Here is a 20,647-nt window from a genome sequence, read left to right on the forward strand (position 1 = left end):
AATACAAAAACGTAAATAAGGCAGAGAGATAAACTCGGTACAAGAAATTTTTATCCCGTGATATTAATAACATGAATGTCACCTCTGACCTACGTTGAAACTCCACCAAAAATATGCTCCTGGTAGGCACCCAATCATGACTTTTGAGCCACCAAGTTACCAAGCTAAGGCCTCAAATCAGAAGAGCCACCAAGGTAAAGTCTTACTACTAGCGTCTCTTCCGGTTACTTACCGCCGTGATCACTTTGGAACTTGAGTCACCAAAGCAAGGATCTCCGTGTCCCCGTACACGTGTCTTCCGCCGCTCCACATCAAGCCGGAGGATCAACAAGTTTAAGCCACCAAAGCGCAAGATGCCGGCTAGTCACTAAGACTCTAAGGCGTCAGTGTACCTCTCGGTACAAGCTCGGATCACTCCTTGATCCACTCTCTAAGTAGTCATCACCTAGAACACTCTCTCTATACCTATAAGCACTTACCACACCCTAATCTTATGCTTAATTGCCTTGGATGATCATTTTAAGCACTTTGGTGACTCAAATTTCTTCTCAAGTGTATATAGGTTTCTCTAGACTCGAGCAGCATGCTACACCTTCAAATGACTGACTAGAGGGGTATTTATAGCTTCAAACCTGCCAACTAGTCGTTTTCCCAACGGCTCAGAAAAACTATTAATATCAGATGATCCGGTGAGAACAGTAATACTAATACCAGATCATACGGTGAGTACAACCTCATAAACTAGCCGTTGAAACTTTACTTAATGCCTCTGTGAACGTCGGATACTCTGGTGTACCTTCAAATCTATCACCGGACTTTCCGATAAGTTATCTTGAGTCATCCGAGGCTCTGCAACTTCTCTGTGTAAAATACTCCAATGCATTCATCTGGTGTTCATTTCATTCACACCAGACTATCCGGTGAGTTAAATATTCTCTTCTTTTCCCTAAAAATGCTCCAATGCAACTATCTTTATAATCACCGGACTATCCTGTGATTTGATCTTCATTCTTCAGCACTTAGAATCATCTCTACAAGAAATACTCTGATGCTTTATGCCCTTCATCACCAGACTATCCGGTAAGGTCCTCAGCCTTCTTTCCCTTCGTCAGAAACACTATGATGGTCTCATATCCTATTCACCAGATTATCCAGTGAGGCTATCGGCCTCTGGACACAATGCTCTGATGAGTGTAAACTTCTCTGCATCGGATCATCTGGTGAGGCAAATCTTTCTAGGACTTTTTCAATTCAATCAAACTTTATCCCGATTTTGGTGAATTCTTAATGTATTACATCCATGATACCTAATAATATATATTCTTGATAAATATGTTAATTCTAATAATTATATTGTTATTAATTATTAAAATCACAACCGTAGCTTAAAATGACTATTTTTGCTACACCCGTCTTCAATGGGGCTGTCTTTAGGTCGACTCTTGTCTCCACGTAAATTTAAAGACGATATAAGAGGCGACCTGTACAATGAGTATCTATTATTAGAAATGTGCTATGGTGCATTGAGGAAATAGAAGACTCAGAATCGCTGATGTCATGCCCCCGGTGTTGTGTTTGCCAGTAATGTCAGTAACGATGAGGCAGAGCGATCAACGGGAACTGAGAACAGGATAAAAAGAAGGAAGATATATGGGAAGTAACTCCATTTTATTTAAGACTGTTACAGAGTACACATCATATCACTCTGCATGATACTGTTGGTCTTTCTGCCTTGCCTTGCCTTCCCTATATTAATCAGTTATGGCTTATGAGGTGTAGACCTGAAATTGTTTCACAAGAGAACAGGCTGCAATAGGTTCTTCGCGCCAAGAAAGCATTTCAGCTTTCAATAGCAATGAAAGGAAAACTAGGCATAGATGATTTAACAAAATTTGATTGCCGTCGCTGTACTGAGAGGCACTATAACAGTCAAGAACCTGCCAGACCTAAATGTCGGATCTCGCAAGCAGCTCTTCTGCCAAACAAACTTGGTACACCTGCAGATCAAGCTGGCTCCCTTACCTCTACACTTGCGGAACTGTTCCCAGAATCTCTGATCTCAACTGCATCAGCAATCTGCCCAAGTAATTCAGACCTTCGCCCTCACGCCCGCCACCCCAAAATAGATCGTGGGGTGATGCCTCAACAAGAACGGAGCCAGCCGTTGACAACAGCATGTTAGTCAGATGGGGATAAGTTGAAAACTTGCATTTGATAGCTCTGTACATCACATCAATCTTCGAAGACTCCCAATCTGTCCGTACCTAAAAAGCAAAGGTATTTAAGAAAACATTCATATCAGTTTACATAACCAAGCAAGAGTGTGAAACAAAATGATCTAAACATATAAAGTGGAGCCAAACCAAATGGGCCATATACTCTTTTAAAATATGATGATTTGTTGCCATATAAGCCCTACAGATGATCACTAGCACCGGTAGGCTAGTACTACCAAACAACCAATGCCTGAGGTGATGCACCGTACAACAACCATAGATGGCTGCCCAGAGACAGAGCAAAGCACGTCAGTTTAAATACCTAGCCAAGACAACCAATTTTACTGGAAGGTTAAACAACATTTGTTCAACAGAATGATTGAGCAACTGGATTACTGTAGCATAAGAACATGGCATATTTCCGTTAACATGTTACAGCAATATCATATAGCTTATATACCATAAATCTCTGATAAATGGAAGTGATGATATTGTATTATATACTCCAAATGTTCTGTTAAAAATGACAATGCATACTGCTAGCGTTTTAAAAAAACATTTATGCAATTTATCAAAACAGTGTACCACCCCAAGGTGCCCTTCCCTATCAAGGATCAAGGATTAATCCTTGATACTGGTGGTGGTTTGTCTTTTGGTCAGTAGCAACAGAGTCGGAGACTGTTACTAATTATATGCAACCACATAAGTGATGTTTGGTTCCACAAATGGTAACGTAAGCGCGAAGGGAACAGATTCACAGCTGTAACGGGAAAGGAACCGATGATGCTTGATTTGTTTGGTTGAGCAGTAGTAACGGGGAAGGAACACACACCAGTGGCAATCCTAGACGTGATCAACCGCACGGATGATGGCCGGGACGCTCAGATCAGAACGACATCACCATTGCTCCCTTCTTGAAGATGCCCACTGAGGCTGCCGAATGCACTATGGCCATGGGAAGGCAGCTTGGAGGTGGAAAGCAAAATGCGGAGGGAAGCAGCCCAAAGAGGCGTCATGCGCAAACCGCCGAGGCACCAGACCCGGTCTCACCCTTGACAAATCCGAAAAAGTTGCCATCGGAAACGGGCTTGAAGGTGGTGAGGTATGACGAGGAAGCCGCGTGCAGCATGCGGGAACAGCAATGGCCGCCTAGTGGATGCCACTTCTTGTGTCGTGCGCTGCGGAGATGGGAGTTTTTCCCAATTCTTTTTCCTTGAGGGAGCATCGTGCACTGCTGGACGGGATCGCAATTGCTTACCGCCCAGATCGGGGGTAATTAGCTTGCTGAAGGCGCGCTATATGTTCCTGTAGCATCCGATTATGTTGGGCGTGAAACAAATGAAGAGTAATGCAATCAGTTTACAGTGTGATCAGAATATCGAAAGCAGAATCAAAAGCGGGAAAACCAGAAACGAGTACGAACTCGGGATTGTCAAGATATCAAAAACGACCAATCCAAACGAAAATACGCCTGTATCGGTCGGGAACCGATAAGTCAAACAGGGAACACCGACCTATAGAACCATGACTTCAAGCATCAACGCGAAAGTTGATTAAGTCACACCAACAAAAGTAATTCATACTATACACAGATAGATCGCATAATGACAGAAGTCTCGATTGTAAAACAGTCACCATGTCGTAACTTGAATAATGGACACAACATACAGTCACACAAAGACTAGAGTTGGAGGCAGCGCAAGCACGGGAGCTTGAACGACATCGGTAGGTCAGCAGCCGACTCAGACTAGGCCCCTAGGGTCTAAGTGAAGTTTGGGACAGGAGTGATGTTTGGGTTGGCCAATTGGACTTGGCATGTGGGCTACATTGTGATTTGTGAAGTTTGGTCTCAATTGAAAAAATGAAAAATTCCAGATTAAAAACGGGATACCGACAATACAGTCGAGAAAACAGCAAAATCGTTTCCGTCTCGTTTTCGCGTAAGTCCCGAAAATTCGAAAACGATAGGAAAAACTGTAGAAAACAGCAAAAACATATACAGAAAGCCCCTTATAGCATGAGGATATTACACATGCACAATATAACAATAAATATCTCTAACCACCACCCCTCAAACTCATGGGGGGTCAACCACACTGAGTTTGGAGAGATAGAACATGTGCTGAGTTGTACTTTATGCCTTCGTGAAGAAATCAGCCAACTGAAGTTCTGAATGAACATACTGAAGATCAATAACCTCATCATGTACTTATATCCATATGAAAGAAGCATCAACACCAATATGCTTGGCGAGCTCATGCTTCACCAAATCTCGAGCAATACTAATAGCACAGGTATTGTCAAAGTAAAGAGGAATAGGTGTAGAAGATGAAACACCAAAATTCTCAAGTAACCACTATAACCAATTGAGCTCCATTGTCAATAACGTCATGGCTCGTAACTCAGCCTCTACACTGGAATGAGAACTGCAATCTGCTTTTTAGTCTTCCAAACAACAAGAGAACCACCAAGAAAAACAAAGTAAGCAAAAAAGACTAGTAATCAAAAGGATCACTAGCTCAAGTAGCATCAGAATATGCGAAGCTACAAAGTAGCATCAAAATATGCACGGAGCTACAAAGAGCTAGATCGTGCAAAGAACAGATGACGAGAGATAGTCCCACAAAGATAGCGCAAAATATGCAGAAGATGACTATAGTGCAGCTGAGTGAGAGCAGAAACGAATTGACTGAGAATGTGCACTATATTAGAAATATCACGAGTGATACCAAGGTAAACAAGACTCCCAACAAAATGACAATAGCGGGTGGGATCCGCAAGAAGCTCACCATTAGTGGACCGAAGATGAAGGTTAAGCTACATGGGAGTCTCAATAGTGCGCTCATCAGTGAGAGAAGCACGATCAAGAAGATCATAAATGTACTTCTCTTGGGACATAAAGAAACCCTCAAATGTAAAAAAATCTCAATCCCAATAAAATAGCGAAGAGGACCCAGATCAAACATAAGAAACTGCTCATAAAGACAAGCCTTCACAAAGGCAATATACTTAGAATCATCTCATGTAATGATGATATTATCAACATACAAGAGAAGAGTCTGATCATAATACGAAGTGTGGACAAAGAGCGCAAGATTATGAGCACTAGCAGAAAAACCAGTAGCAATGATCACAGAAGAAAAAAGTTCAAACCAGGCACGAAAGGCTTGCTTAAGGCCATAAAGAGAAAGGCGGAGACGACAAGTCATGCCCTTAGAAACAAAATACAAGGCTTGCTTAAGGCCATAAAGAGAAAGGCGGAGACAAGTCATGCCCTTAGAAACAAAATACTCGGGTGGTGGGTGCATGTATACCTCCTCACACAGCTCACCATTAAGAAAGGCATTCTTGACGTCAAGCTGGGAGATTGACTATTGACACAGAGGCCACAACTAGAAGAGTGCAAACTATGGTCATGTGAGCTACAGGTGCAAAAGTCTTATCATAGTCACGACCATGCTCCTACTAAAAACCACGAACGACAAGACAAACCTTGTAGTGCCCAAGTCAATCATCAAAGCAGGTCTTAACCTTATAGACCCACTTACACGTGATGGGATGAACATGTGGGGGAAAGAGGAACAAGATCCTACTGCCAGTACGCTCAAGAGCAACCAGCTCCTCTACCATCGCATGATGCCCTTCCTAATGAACAGCAACCTCACGATAAGAAGACGGCTCAGCAAGAATAGCCCCAGCAAAAACAAATCAATCAAGAGGCCAAATCGACTGTCGATCACAAATAGAGTAGCAAGGAGAAGATAGAGAAGCTGGATCGCCAGAAGGAGACGTCTCGTCAAAGCTTAGCAAGATGTGAGACAGCATGAGAAGACAAGTGTAGTATAAAGTAAAAGATGCAACAATGCCAGAAGGAGGATCTGGTGGGGTGGGAGTCAAAGGCGAGGTAGACACCAAAGAAGGTGCAACAGGAGGAGGCACCACAGGTTAGCAGGAAAACGAGAACAAAATAGTGATGGGTGTGGCAGGAAAAGTGAGAAAAGACAATGGTTCAGGGGCGGTACAGAGATAGAAGGGACGAGAATCATCAAAAATAGAATCCCGAGAAAAATGCATCTGACAAGCAACAAGATCCCAACATCGATAACCTTTATGCTCAACACCATAACCTAGAAAGACACTCAACAGATTAAGCAGTTAGTTTGGTACACTCACAAGGATGACGCTACTCAAATTCGGGACAAAGACAAGTCAAGAACTCGTAGAGGTTTTCAGCACGCAAATCCAAACAACACTTATAGGAGCGGCAACAAGCAGCGCAAAAAGAGTCCAGCTGACGCCATACTCCCAACATATGATCGTAGAACATATCAACAATGGCATCATCCTGTTGAAGAGACTGCTCTTGGCGAACAATAGACAGGTAGAGAGAATCCGCAGAAGGCTTATAGTTCTGATAAAGATGAGTCCACATCTGAAAGACAGTATAAAACTCTACAATCTCAGAGGAGAACCAGAACTTGACACTAGCAACTAGCATTCACGTAGCACGAGCATCATCATCCATCCACTAAGTATAATCAAACAAGTGATCACGATACAACTCCAAAGCATCTTGGTAGGCGGGGACAGTCTTATCATAGTTGGCGGTGACAGCTTCAATAGCTGCTTTATCTACTTTGATAGTGAAAGGCATCACAAGCTCCGTCGAAAGAACAAGGGAAGGCGGATAAGGAATGTCGTCAGAGAGAACACCCCAAAGATGAAGCCCACGCATGCAAATGCGCATATGCTGCGCAAAGTAAGGTAGTTGACACCATCAAAATTACCGAGCACTAAGGAACTGGAACGATGCCTGACGACATCCTAAAGAAGTGGCGACAACAAGAGTGCGAAGAAGTAGTGGAGAGCTACGTCGAGAGTGCAAAAGAGTAGCGGCGAGCAACGACAAGAGTGCAAAAGAGTAGCGGCTAGCGATGGCGAGACTGCAAACATGTAGAGGCGAGCGGCAACTGCTGCAAATTTTTTTTTTTTTTTTTTTGCTTTTTTCTTTGTTTTTCTTTTACATGTTGCTCCTTGCTTACCCGCACGACTCTAGAGAGAACAGAGTGAGTGAATCAGAGATGGGAAGGAGAGCGAGTGAGCAAAGACAGAGAGGAGCGGGTGGCCGCCGGTGAGGTCACCAGCAACAGGCGATCGTGGATCAAATCGGTCGGGGAGCTGCTGAATCAAACCTGCCAGCGACGGGTCCCGGGGCAGCATCACAATGGGAGGGTGTCGGTGGCGGACCAGAGAGGACAGCAGTGGCTGGTCTTGGGATGGCGTGGCCACGGGAGTGCAGCAACGGCTGCCAGAGTTGGACAGCAAGGGCGGCATAGCCGCGGGAGGGCCAACACGACGCAATCAGTCTGGGGAGAGCCGAATTCGACCAAGGGAGAGCCTGGATCTGGTTGAGGGAGAAGCAGATCCAGCCAGAGTAGAGTCGGATCTGGTAGGGAATCGGGTCGGCAACGGAGAGAGAGCAACCGACAAGGATAGGGAGACAAGTGGGTGGGCTAGATCGAGAGGAGTTGTTGTGTCCCAAAACAAAACCTAGCTCTAATATCATGTTAGGAATAGCAACTTGTATTACATAGAGACTATAGGCCAGTATATCTCTAATATATAAAACACGAGTTGGTTCTCGCATCACCTCTTCCCCTACTCCTCTCATCTAATAAAAACCGCTAAGGTTCAAATAATTTAGCCTCTTTTGCTATCCACCCTCGTCCTCCGATTTCCCCATCTCATTAACGGCTACGGATATAAGCTCAATTTTACTAATGAAAATAAATGAAGAAATTAGGAGGAAAACTAGCGGATAATCTCTCCTTTTTTGGATCACATCTGAAATCAAACTACACATCGCTCCCGACGTATTCGTTCAACGATACTCCCATGACACATCCAAATCTCCATATCTTGAGTTTGGGTTTATGTTACCGAGTTCAATATTTATGTTTTCATTGCAATATACAGACACTTAACTAGTATACATATATAGGTGAGCAATATGCAAAAAGCCCCTTATAGCATGGGTATTTTACATAGGTACGATATAACAATAAATATCTCTAACAGATCGCATGTTATATATCACTTATATCAAGAAGGTTCCTTCATTTCTTCCCACTATAATCAGTAAAAACTAAAAAATGAAAGCAGAATATTCAGACATACCAATTCTGGGAATTCTCTTTGCCGAGTCCTTCCTATTCTAGCAGCCTCTTCAGGACTCTTTGCTTGCTTTATTTCTTGGACAAGGTCTCTTGCTTCAGATTTGTCAACACCGACAAACTTATGGGCCTGAAAAAAGTTTGGGCTTACTGACATGTTTGACAATTGAAAGAATGATGTTGCACAGTAATGAAAAAAAAAAGAAACATATGCTAGTGCATTATGATCAAGGATTGCTCCCTATAGCAAAGATTGACAAATGTAACCAAAAAAAGAGAGCAAATTTCACTTTAGGCCATATATTAGTGCTTTTGATGCACTTTGAACCACATTTAATAATAGGTGTCACTTTTAATCATATATTTTATGGTAACCTTTCAATTTGCACCATGTCTAAGGATTAGGCCTTTGGAACTGCTCCGTGGCGAGCAGTTATATCCACCTCGGCTCCACGGATTCAACTGGGAGGGTGGACTATTGTTTTTAGCCCAAGCTTTCTTTCTCTCGGTTCATTTTTCGTTGCATGCTTCCCATTTGGCCTCAAGTTACTAGAGCCGCCTCTCCATATCGTGCCTTTAGAGTCCAAGTGCCACCGTTACTTTATCATCTGCTTATATTCCTCACTAACGTTGTCACCTCAAGTTGCCGCCTGCACGGCCACTCCTCTTCAGCCATGTCTACCTTGTCGCCGCCTCTCCTCAAGTCACCACCTGTACTGTCGCACCCGTACTGTCACACCACCACGGCCATGCCTACCTCATTGTCAGCTCGATGCCTATCTCTGCAATGCTAGCAAACAGGTAATTAGAGGGTCAAATTACATGTAGGATGTTGACTTTTTGGATGGTCGACGGCGTCATAAACTCGATACCATCCTATGCAATATGGAGAGTCAGTTTTAGCAACTTGAGGCCAAAGAGCAAGCAGGCAATGAAGAATGAACTGATAGGAAGAAAGCTTGGTCTGGAAACAACAATCTATCCTTCTAAATGAATACGTAGAGCTGAGGTGGATGAAACTGCTCGTCACGTGAGCATGGTCAAAGGTCGATTCCTTAAATACAGTGCAAATTGAAATATTAGCATCAAATATATGGCTCGAAGTGGAAGTTATTGTCAAAGGTGGTTCAAAGTGCACCAAGTACACATACATGGTCCAAAGTGAAATTTACTGAAAGAAGAAAAACCTGGTAATAGTGTTCCACTGTTGGCCATGTTACATAATCTCCATTTTCATCGGGCATGCGAATTGGATGAGGTGAAAAGTTTGAGAAAGCCCCAAAAACATCCCAAGTCTTGTAAAAGGAAACGATATTTGTTTCATATGGAGATACTTCTGGATCAACGGAAGATATTTCATCCACAGATGGTATAACAGGTGAAAGATCAGGAATGGGTTGGATGTATCCACTCATGAGCATGTCTCGGTCAATCTGCAGAATCATAAAGGAAAAAATGTAACATGTATGGGACGTGAACTAATGCCAAATGGCATAGATATGCAGCAGCAATGCATAGTTACTCGGATGTCAGTCTTAAAATATATAGCCTGAAGAGAGCAATGTAGGAAAATTTACCCAAAATGGACAAAAAATGGTGGGGTTCTAAAAAATATGAGACACTGATACAAAAGAGAGAAAATAGGAAGAAGTTGAAAAATGAAATGAATACTAACAAAAGTGTAGTGTATTGAGTATATTAATTTCATTGCTGAAGAAAACATTCGAACCTGCTCATAAGAGACATCAATTAAATCAATCGCTTGAGTCATTTGGTTCATCCCTAGTTCACCAACTGGTGTTGGGGCATTTACTCCCCCAATTATTTTTGGAGCCCAGAATGCATAGACCTGTCAAGAGATGCAAAATTCACCATTGTAGGATGAGCTTTTATAGAACATCTGCTATAGAACAAGCACATGATGACACAAAAATGAGGGATTCTAATAAAGCCAAGACAACCAACAAACCATAAAAGTGAATTGCTGATGTTCATGATGCAAATAATGATGGGCGCTAAGATATTCATATGTGATTATGTAAACGAGAGAAGTAAATGCAGAGGGACTTTTGTCCTTGTGATTATCCCAGGTCCCCTTCCAGGGACGCAAGAGCTAAGCTTTGATCTTACTTCTAACATATGGTTCCTCATCTATGGTTTATCGGCAGGTTCACCCAAGAAATAAAGCATGTCTACATTATACTGACCTTTTGTAGGATCTGTATGCCCAAAACATGTCAATTAACATGCCAATATTCATATTCTACCAAATGCAAACCTGAAGAAGTCAAAATAAATTCTATATGTTCAATGCCCTAGTTGTTTCATCTGATTTTGTGCTCATTCCATTAAGTTTACTATTTGTGAAGTAGAACAAAATTAATCGCCGAACCATAATACAACTAATTTAAACATAGTCAAATGAACAAGAGATATATAGTAAATCTAGTTAAAAAAATGTTCACCTTATGAATAACACTAGCAGATATAGCAGAAGCTGATAGGGTCCCACCGCACTCCCACAATACGGAAAGGTAACCACGATCATAGCAATATGACATAACATCTCTAGGATTTAGCATGTCAAACTCCACTACTTCAACACCCTTCATAGCCAGCTTCTTTTGAAAATCTCTACGAGCACCTCGTTGAGTTGCAACAATTGTATATGCATCGTTAACATTCCATAAATTTGCTTCTTCAGGAAGGTTAAGAGACTGTGACATCACAATGCGCACTGGAACATGTCCCTTAACATGCCTTGCAGTTAACCGAGGATCTACAACACAACTAAAAGGCTTCAATTTTATGAATCAACACCAATAGGTAACATGGCAACTAGAATGTTGCATTATGTGGTCATTACCATCCAAGCGCACTGTATTTCCACCAACAATAACAGCATCACTTCTGCCACGCAATTCAAATACTCGGCCTCTTGATGCTTTGCCACTTACCCAAGAAGCATGCCCACTACTTGCCGCAATTTTTCCTGCCCATTAATTGAGGTGAAAAAGGGTACAAGCTAGATGTCATGTGAATAAATATCCCAACTAACATTATCATATCATGTCTCACCATCTGCAGTCATAGCATACTTCAGAACTGAGAATGGGACATGAAAGGCAGCTCTGTAAAGTAATGGAGCATTTACAATGAGGCATGACTTCAGAGCTTCCTACAGTGAACAACTTAAAAGTTAATAAACTAGTAAAATGAAATAATGGAATGACTATATCTTTCTGACCCACTTAGTAGGGTCTGTTCCCTTTTGTTTTGAGTGGGTGGGGGTTGTTCCTAATTTTCTCTATTATATTTGTCAATAGGCATATAACAGGTCAACCTGGTTCTCTTCCATTTCTCTCAACAACAGCAGCAGCCTTTCTCAGTTGATGAGAAAACAATAACAATAATAAAAGTACTAATAACAGTAAAAAATAAAAAATAATAGTATAAGTAGACTGATGCATAAGTTATGGTTCTGACACATGGATTGCTAACTTCCACGTGCTTCTATCCGTGGATAATTCTTTGAGGATATTCCATTCCTTCAAGTCTCTCTTTACAAACTTCTCTTACGTTAAATTTGATCGACCCCTGCCTCTCTTCATATTATCAGCGTGTCTCAGTGTCCCATTATGCACAAGTAACTTTGGAGGCCTCCGTTGGATATGTTCAAGCCATCTCAACCAATATTGAACAAGCTTTTCTTCAATTAGCGCTACCCCTACCATATCTCGTATATCATTATTTCGAATCCGATCCTTTCTTGTATGGCCACATATCCATCGCAATATACGCATCTCTGCTACATTTAACTGTTAGACGTGTCACCTTTTAGTTGGCTAACATTCGGCGCCATACAACATCACGGGTCGAATTGTCTTCCTATAGAACTTACCTTTCAGCTCTTGTGGCACCCTCTTGTCACAGAGGATGTTAGAAGCTTGGCGCCATTTCATCCATCCGACTTTGATTATATGACTAACATCTTCATCGATATCACCATCCCTCTGTAGCATCGATCCCAAATAGTGAAAGTTATCTTTCTTAGGAACCACCTCTCCACTGAGACTAACATCTTCTCTCTCATACTTAGTAACACCGAAATTGCGCTTCATATACTCGGTTTTGGCCCTACTAAGTCTTCCATTTCTTTCACACGGTATGTTTCTTCCAAATTGCTTCATACATAGATCAAGTGAAGTGTAACAGATCAATGAAATATGCACTCATAGTTTTGTATTCCCGTTAAAGTAAACTTACAAACTTTTTATATCTTCTCAAATCATAATGTCAGTGCCAAAACCACAAGATCATAACTGTGAGTTTAGGAGATCTAAACAATGGACATAAAATAAAGCTGTAAGCAATCAAAACTTGCGAAAAAAACATATATAAGCCAAGAGTCACCTGGAATATTTTACTCTGCAGATCCTCCCCCACAACATCAACTTGAATGCCTTCACTTCGTAATGCTTGAATTGCCTTCCCTCTCAAGTGCTTCAGGGGGTGTCTAAGACCCACCACAACTCTTGTGATTCCTGCCTAATAAAATCATTAGTATACTGTCTACATTTTTATGCAGACACAGAGCTCCTGTGGAGAAACTCACAAGGGTCAAAACCTCGCTAATCAAAGAATATTCAATTCGTACACATTATTGTCATCTACGGTGACGCAGACTACTCTGCAAGATACATACATGTTCAGGAGTAAACGATTGTAATCCAAGACTCATTAGGTTTTATGACTTGTAAATGGCACGGGAATTTCTGCAAATAATAGCAAATTTGGAGAATTAGATGAGAAGGGAGGATAGGAAAGGCAACTCCATCGAGCACCTGGACGAGGGATGCGACGGCGGTGCTGTCCCCGTAGCAGTCTCCGGGCTCGAGGTTGAGGTAGGCCGTGGCGCCGCGAGCGTGCTCACCGGCCTCCCGAGCGGCGAGGAGCTCGGCGCAGGGCGTGCCCTGCGCGTAGAGGAAGCCCTCGCCAACCACCCAGGCCTCGACGCTGTCGGTCTCGAGCTGGGGCCGCGCGATGACGCACCCCAAGTTGGGATGCGGGGAGGTGAGCCCTGCGGAGCAGTCGGCCACCTCGGCGGCCCGGCGGAGGAGGAGAGCGTCGTGCGCGTGGGAGGAATGGGAGGCGGCGGCGCATGAGGCGGGGAGGCGGCGGAGCGTGCGAAGGGGGAGATGGAGGAGGAAGCGGGTGGCTGCCGGGGCGGGCGCGACGGCGCCGAGCGGCGGCATGTTTTCGGGTGAGGAAGGGGACGGAGTTTTTGGCTATGGCTGACAGGGACCGTTTGCTTTGGAATAGTTTTTCGGGGGAACCATTTTCTTGAATTTCTCAAAGCTGTTTTGCTTTTCCATTTTGCTAAATACTTCATCACGCTTTCTAAGCACAGGCGCCTGAAATCCCCAGTGTGAACACACGCTGGCAAGAGTAGCATGCTCCGGCGGGGACCGATTCCTGGGAGTGGGGCTTGTTCGTCCGCGGTTTCAGAGGAAGTTCTAAGGAGGTATAGGAGATGAGAGTAGAAAAGTGTGAAAACTAGATGTTATTAAGGGAGAGGTGAGGGCGTAGTTGTTATTGGAAGAGGGCGGGAGGTAGGGGAGCATCGGGTGGTGTCGGTTGAAGAAGCTGCATGGGGTTTGATCTTGTGGTTGAATAAAGGTTGTGAGCAGTTGGATGCTTATCCAACGACTCATAGCTATCGTCTAAAAACAAAATAAAAAATAGGTGTCTAAAGAGTAGGATATATCATACTTCCTTCGTCTAGGAGTGTATTGTTATGATACGGTCCTCTAAATTACTTTACTATAACTAGCAAGTGCCTATGTGTTTCACACATATGGAATCAATCTAGAAAATATTAGACGTCTGGGTATGAAAGACAAATAATATGAGATTGAATATATTTTTGAAATGTATGGAAGTTCAATATTAGGTGTCTAAGTATGAAAGAAAAATAATGAGAAATAAAATGTATTTTCGGTGAGTGTTTGATAAACTCGAATGAATGATGGAGATTAATCGGATCTACTTTTAACTCATACATTTTATAAAAGTATAGATATATATTTGAGAGATCCACGTATGGAGGAAAATTTCACATCCCGGCCTTTAAGTTCATTTTTCCTCATCCTCACCTCTGCACATGTAATTGGTAGTCGACGGGTCCCTATCCCCAATTACATGCTAGCAAAGTTTTACATTCATACAGAATTGAGGTAGAATCTAGGTATGCATTTAACATGACCAGCACAGATCACATTAACACAAGAATGCATGATAGATGGCAAGACCAGCATATTAACATAAATACAAATAACACAGGACAGACATATAAAACCATCGCTATAGCACAAGATAGATGTCTAAAACCATCGCATACGAGGAATTTCAAGACACATGGGATAGGAAAATGGGGCAAGGGAATGTACCTCTACCAGATAGAAGGCGGGACTAGGATCACTCGCTTATAGCCACTGTGAGGGGCGAAAGAGCATCATCCTAACCCTAATCGAAGAATTATATGCCGCAGAACAGGGATGGGCCCAATACTATCCCTAGTGTCACTAGGCCATTTTTATAGGTTCAGTTTTAATAAATACGAAGTGATAAGTGATAGATATTATATAGGTTGATCGAATAAAAGGTAAAAAAAATCTTTGTACCGGAGTGACTACTGCAAAAGTATTCATGCTTGTCCATAATATTTTACCAAAAATCCATAAACACACTTATAAATCACATGTTTTTCCAATTTGCTCCATAACCGATTCTGGTTAGTTGACTCCTAGACAAACTATCCATAAACCAGTGACAAGTCCAGATCTAACTTTTTACAATTCTGATTTATCCCCAACACCTTGGGCAATAATAGCAGCAACGAAACTAGGATAATAGCAGAAATATCTCTCTCAACTCTATGGGGCTAAGAAATCAACAGTAGCAATTGAGACAAGATGATAGCAATCCAAAGCAGAAACAAATTAGGCTAACTTGATTACTCACGATCAAACGGAGCAGCAAGATAACAGGGGAATTGGCTTACAATTGACACAACCCAACCCAAGATGACTCTGCCACCTGTGTCCCCCAAAGAAGATCATGATTTAGAGAAGGGGAATTTAGCAAGATTCAACCCACGCACCTAGGAAACATTCCTAATCATGCACTCTTCGCAGTCCAAAATAGATCGGCCGTAGTTCTTTAATAGATAACAAAGGTGATCCCCTCTATGTTTCATTGGAGGCTCTCCTCACAACTAAAAACATCAAACTCATCCTAGGGTTACAGGGGTGGTCTCCTTGGCTTTATAGCCACACAGGCTAGCCACAAACTCAACTCTAAATGGATCTAGACTTAAAACTTACTTACACTATTTTGCTACTACACCGCACATACGATGAACCAGGGGACCGGACCAAATCTTTCTAAAAGGCTGAGAGATATGCTTTTCGATAAGTAATCATACATCTCAAACAAACACCATGTAAGGAAGTAATGTTAATTTTACTCTGAGCTTGTCCGACGGTGACAAGCCGAACCCGAGACAGACTTAAAGCCTTTCTTTCTTCAATCTCTTAGCTTGGGCCGAGTTGAATGCGTGGACAACATGGAAAGGAACTCCTTGACATCCCAAGGCTCCTTGTTTCAAGCCTACAAACACATGGTTTGCTTCTGCACCACGAAGTGGAAGGTGTTGACCTAAACCACTGTAGGTACGAAATTTACGACTAGAGGAGGGTGAATAAGCGCCTCAACGCATTTTTTTCGAAATCAATGGTATTCTCCTATTTGGATCACCCAACGCACCTTAAACTCAAATGGAAACAAAAATAAAGAGAAGTTTTAACAAAAGAAAATCGAGGAAACACAGATGTTATATAAATCATAGGTTCTATTTAAGATCAATCCATATATTTTAGCACTCGAAAGATCATAACTTGCAAAGAGACAAGAAAAAATGAACAACAAGCAACGAAACTCTCCAAGTTGATTGTCTAGAGGTAAGCGAATTCAAAACTCCATCACATAAGCGTGTGTATGTGAGTTTTATGTGCTGAAATTTCAACCCAAAAACCAAAACAAAAATCAAAATCAGAAACTGAAAAACTTGCAAACTTACAAAGGAATCAGTAAAGGGAAACTAGAATAAGGGGAATTCAAGGATATGCAAAAATATAAATTTCATTACTCAAAGAGGTCAACCCTATTATAGACAAATTACAAAGATTTATCTCTCAAAACTCTCACATATTACATAGGCTAAACACTCATCCTTCTCTCCTCTAAAACTTTAGCTCTAAGCTCTCAAATGGGTGACACAAGGGGACTCAATTGGCTGGTTCAAACTCTCTCATAACCTTACTCCTCTATTTATAGGCTTAAGAACTTGGCCCCTAAGTTTTCTACTTTTTTCCCAAAATACCCCTCTCTTGTATTACACTCCCACCTACCACTAATGGTATTTTAGTCTATTTTTTTCTCCATTAATCGGACGGTCGCGGCGCCTTTATGACTTAGCTTCACCTCAACGCAAGCTTCGCGATGGTGCCACGTACTCCTCCAGTTCTCCCACGGTTTTGAGGCCAAACCATTTGCACGCTTCTCAAAGCGTGACTCGTCGCCTTACTTACACCTTAAGCAAGCGCTTCGATGTCGACGCGTGTACTCCGTCATGCGATACTGACCGCCGACAAGTTTCTCTTGCTCCCGATTTTTCGTGTCACCTTGTCACTTGCACCAACATCCCCTTCGCTTGACTGTGTCAACACGTCGTATCCATCCGTCTCTCATGCTTTGCTTGACCTCCACGTGTTCAGTTAGAATCACCTTTGACTCTGCCCAACCTCCTTGATCATCTGGCACTAAGCACTCCACTTGGCCCTGATCATCCCACCGTCGACCGTCAAGTTGCATCAATCACTTACACACCATAAGACAAGCAAACGTATATCTCCAACTCTAATTCTAGTTAGTCAATAATCAATATGCTCAAATGAAATCCCAAATCAATTCAAATAACATCAAAGCTCATGCAAACCAAAAATCATCAAGCCAAATAAATATCAATGTCAATTACTCATCACAAGTAAATCAAGGCACATTTCAATTTGGTTTCGCAATCTCCCCCTTGATGAATGTATTGACAACCTTTAAAGCATAAAGATTTTAGTTTGAAGAAATTAAGATTAGCTCATCCAAGTGACAAAATTTTGAGAAACAGCAAAATATATCACTTGGCATAAGAAAGGTTGCAACAGCACTAAAAGAGGCAAAGACGAGCCAAAAACCTCAAAAAAGTAAGAAAAACTCAAAAACCCAAGAATACATGCTCCTCCTTGATGATTGCACATATTCTATTTTTTCCTTTAATTTCTAGATAAGTGCAATTTTCTCCCCTTTTGTTGAATATTTCTACATAGTATCTTTGGCATATTTTCTTCCCCTTTAGTAATGCAAACATCAAGGATACAAAACTATGCAAAAGATATACAAATGAAATACAAACCTACAAAGCTTCACATAGATCATGAAACACTTGCAAGGACTAGAGATATCAAAACACTAGGAGGAGTAAACAATATAACTCAAAGACGCACAAAGTCTCGAAGTGAGTTCATGTCACAAGCACCGGAAGTGAAACAAGTTTTGATCATATTGTTCAATTATCCAAAAGATATCACCATAAAAACATTCACAGTTTCATGATCAGTGCAAAGATTAGAGAAACTAGTACTATGTCAAGTTCAAACTAGACAACCAAGTTCAACATGACGAGCTATACAAACATTAGTTTGACAACATAAAAAATAACATTTTTAGCACATTAAAAAGCACAAGTTAATTTTCGCATTTGATCATTTAACTATCATCATGTGAGTTTTAAGCAACCATAAGTTCACTTATTTGGCAAAGCACATGAAACCTTAAGTCACTGTATTAGATTCAATTTTAGCTTAAAATTTGATCATTCATTTTATTAACTCAACACAGGATTTAAAATATGCAATTTGTCACTAAGCCAAAACAAGTTGTGCCTTTGCGACACAAAATAGCGCATGCTCTCTGAAGGATTAATGATAAGCTAAATATTTACATAGACAAAGGTCAAAGACCCCCAATCCGTTGAACTGAACAAAGCGGTCTAGTATAAGATTTTCACAAAACTAGCCCTAATTTAAACACTGATCAAGCTAAAGCAAAGACTAAAGGGTGAAAAGTGATTATGCTCACATTTCGAGTTCATTCTTAGAAAAGACAAGGTTGCTCAACAGATTTTATGCTATGTTTCAATAAAAGCCTAAGTTTACACAAATTGTTATACATCCAACACTTAGCATAAATTCACAACTAGTACAAGAAAGTGCAAAGAACATATAAGTGAAGCTTGCTAACATGATTATCTTACAAAAATGCTATGCTATGCAATGCAAATATAACAAAAGTAAGATAGAGTATGTACAAAGGCAACTCCCCTCACATAATATCATAAAGATGGTACACACCAAGCTCTTCCCTCAGAAAAGCAAATCTTATTGCATCTAAAGGCTTGGTAAAGATGTCGGCAAGCTGGTGTTGGATATCTATGTAGCTCAACTCAATATCTCTCTTCTCATTTTGGTCTCTCAGGAAGTAAAATCTCACATTTATGTATTTGGTTCTAGAGTGTTGAAATGAGTTATCGGCTAAGCTTATAGCACTGGTGTTGTCACACAAAAGTGGCACACTCTGAAATCTAACACAAAATTCCTCAAAGTAGCAACCATCCACAAAATTTATGAGAAACAGCTAGCAACAAATACATATTCAGCTGCAGCAGTAGACTGTGCAACGTTAGACTGCTTGCAAGAAGACCAACCACAGGAGAAGTACCCAAGAAATGACAAGTACCAGATGTACTCTTCTTGTCAATTCTACAACCAGCAAAATCCGCATCCAAAACGCCACGAAGAGAAAGAGAAAAGGATGCAAAAAATCAAATGCTATACTCGAGAGTGTGCTTGAGATACCTCAGAATGTGTTTCACCGCTTGGCAGTGAGACGTCCTCGGTGAAGCCTGGAAGCAAGTATACAAGCAGACGGTGAAGTGAATGTCGGGTCTTATCGTCGTCAGGTACAGGAGGGAGCCGATCATGCTCATGTACTCCCGTTGATCCACCCCCTCGTCATTTTCATCCAGATCAAGCATGATCAAGGTAGCCATCGGTATCGTTAATGGCTTTGCATCACTCATGTTAAACTTCTTCAGCAAATCATTAGTGTACTTCGTTTGGTGGACGAATGTACTTTACTTGCATTGCTTGATTTGCAGCCCAAGAAAGAAGTTGAGCACGTCCATCATCGACATCTCGAACTCACTACTCATAGTTTCTGCAAACTTAGCCACAAGTATATGAGAAGAGCAAAAAACATGATATTATCCACGTAAATTTGAACAAGTAAGAAATCATTATCATGCTTGAGAGTGAACAAAATTTTATCCGTTGACCCCATCACATACCCATGACCTAGCAAAAAGACCTAAGCTTATCATACCAAACCCTAGGTGCCTACTTAAACCTATACAAAACTTTCTGAAGCTTGTGTACTCCATAAGAGTATTTGGGATGCTCAAAGCCTAGGGATTACTTGACATAAACCTCTTTCTCTATGAAACCATTTAGGAAAGCACTCTTGACATCTATTTAATACAACTTAAAACCTCGGGATGCCGCAAATGCAAGGAGGATCCTAATAGCTTCTAGCCTGCCTACTGGTGCAAAAGTCTCTTCAAAGTTTATCCCCTCTACCTGAGTGAAACCCTGAGCTACTGGTCTAGCTTTATTTCTTACTACAGACCCATCCTCCCTCTGTCTGTTTTTGAAAACCCATTTGATGTCTATGATGTGAACATTTGAGGGTACCTTTACTAGAACCCAAACTTGGTTTCTCTCAAAGTTTTTAAGCTCTTCATGCATAGCATTGATCCAACTCGAATCAGATACATCATGTCTAACATCATGGGGCTCAAAAGAAGCAACAAATGCAGAACTAGTGAAATGAGCATGAGAAACAGATTTAGACCTCGTTACCCTCTCACCAAGGTCGCCGATCATCAGCTGTGGGGGATATCGCCGCTTAATGTGTTAAGGGACTTCGCACTGCGAGATGACCTCCCCCTCAAACACTGCCGGTGCAAGCTTGAAAGTAGCTAAAATAGAAATAGAGGCTGCAGAACTCTCTCCCGGTGTTGAGGAGGCA

At 41.6% G+C, this 20,647-nt stretch overlaps 1 protein-coding gene across 1 annotated transcript; it reads right to left on the reverse strand.

The window, feature by feature from the left end:
- Positions 1-1,649: 1,649 nt before the first annotated feature.
- Positions 1,650-13,901, reverse strand: LOC133918929 (riboflavin biosynthesis protein PYRR, chloroplastic). Its single transcript, XM_062363064.1, is given in 10 exon segments — positions 1,650-2,036; positions 2,039-2,264; positions 8,394-8,519; positions 9,577-9,822; positions 10,119-10,238; positions 10,855-11,168; positions 11,256-11,381; positions 11,468-11,567; positions 12,803-12,937; positions 13,234-13,901. Coding segments are annotated over 10 exon segments (1,836 nt in total). The 5' UTR covers positions 13,645-13,901; the 3' UTR covers positions 1,650-2,004.
- Positions 13,902-20,647: the final 6,746 nt, after the last annotated feature.

Source organism: Phragmites australis, chromosome 5 (genome assembly GCF_958298935.1).
Source record: "Phragmites australis chromosome 5, lpPhrAust1.1, whole genome shotgun sequence".
Lineage (NCBI taxonomy): Eukaryota > Viridiplantae > Streptophyta > Magnoliopsida > Poales > Poaceae > Phragmites > Phragmites australis.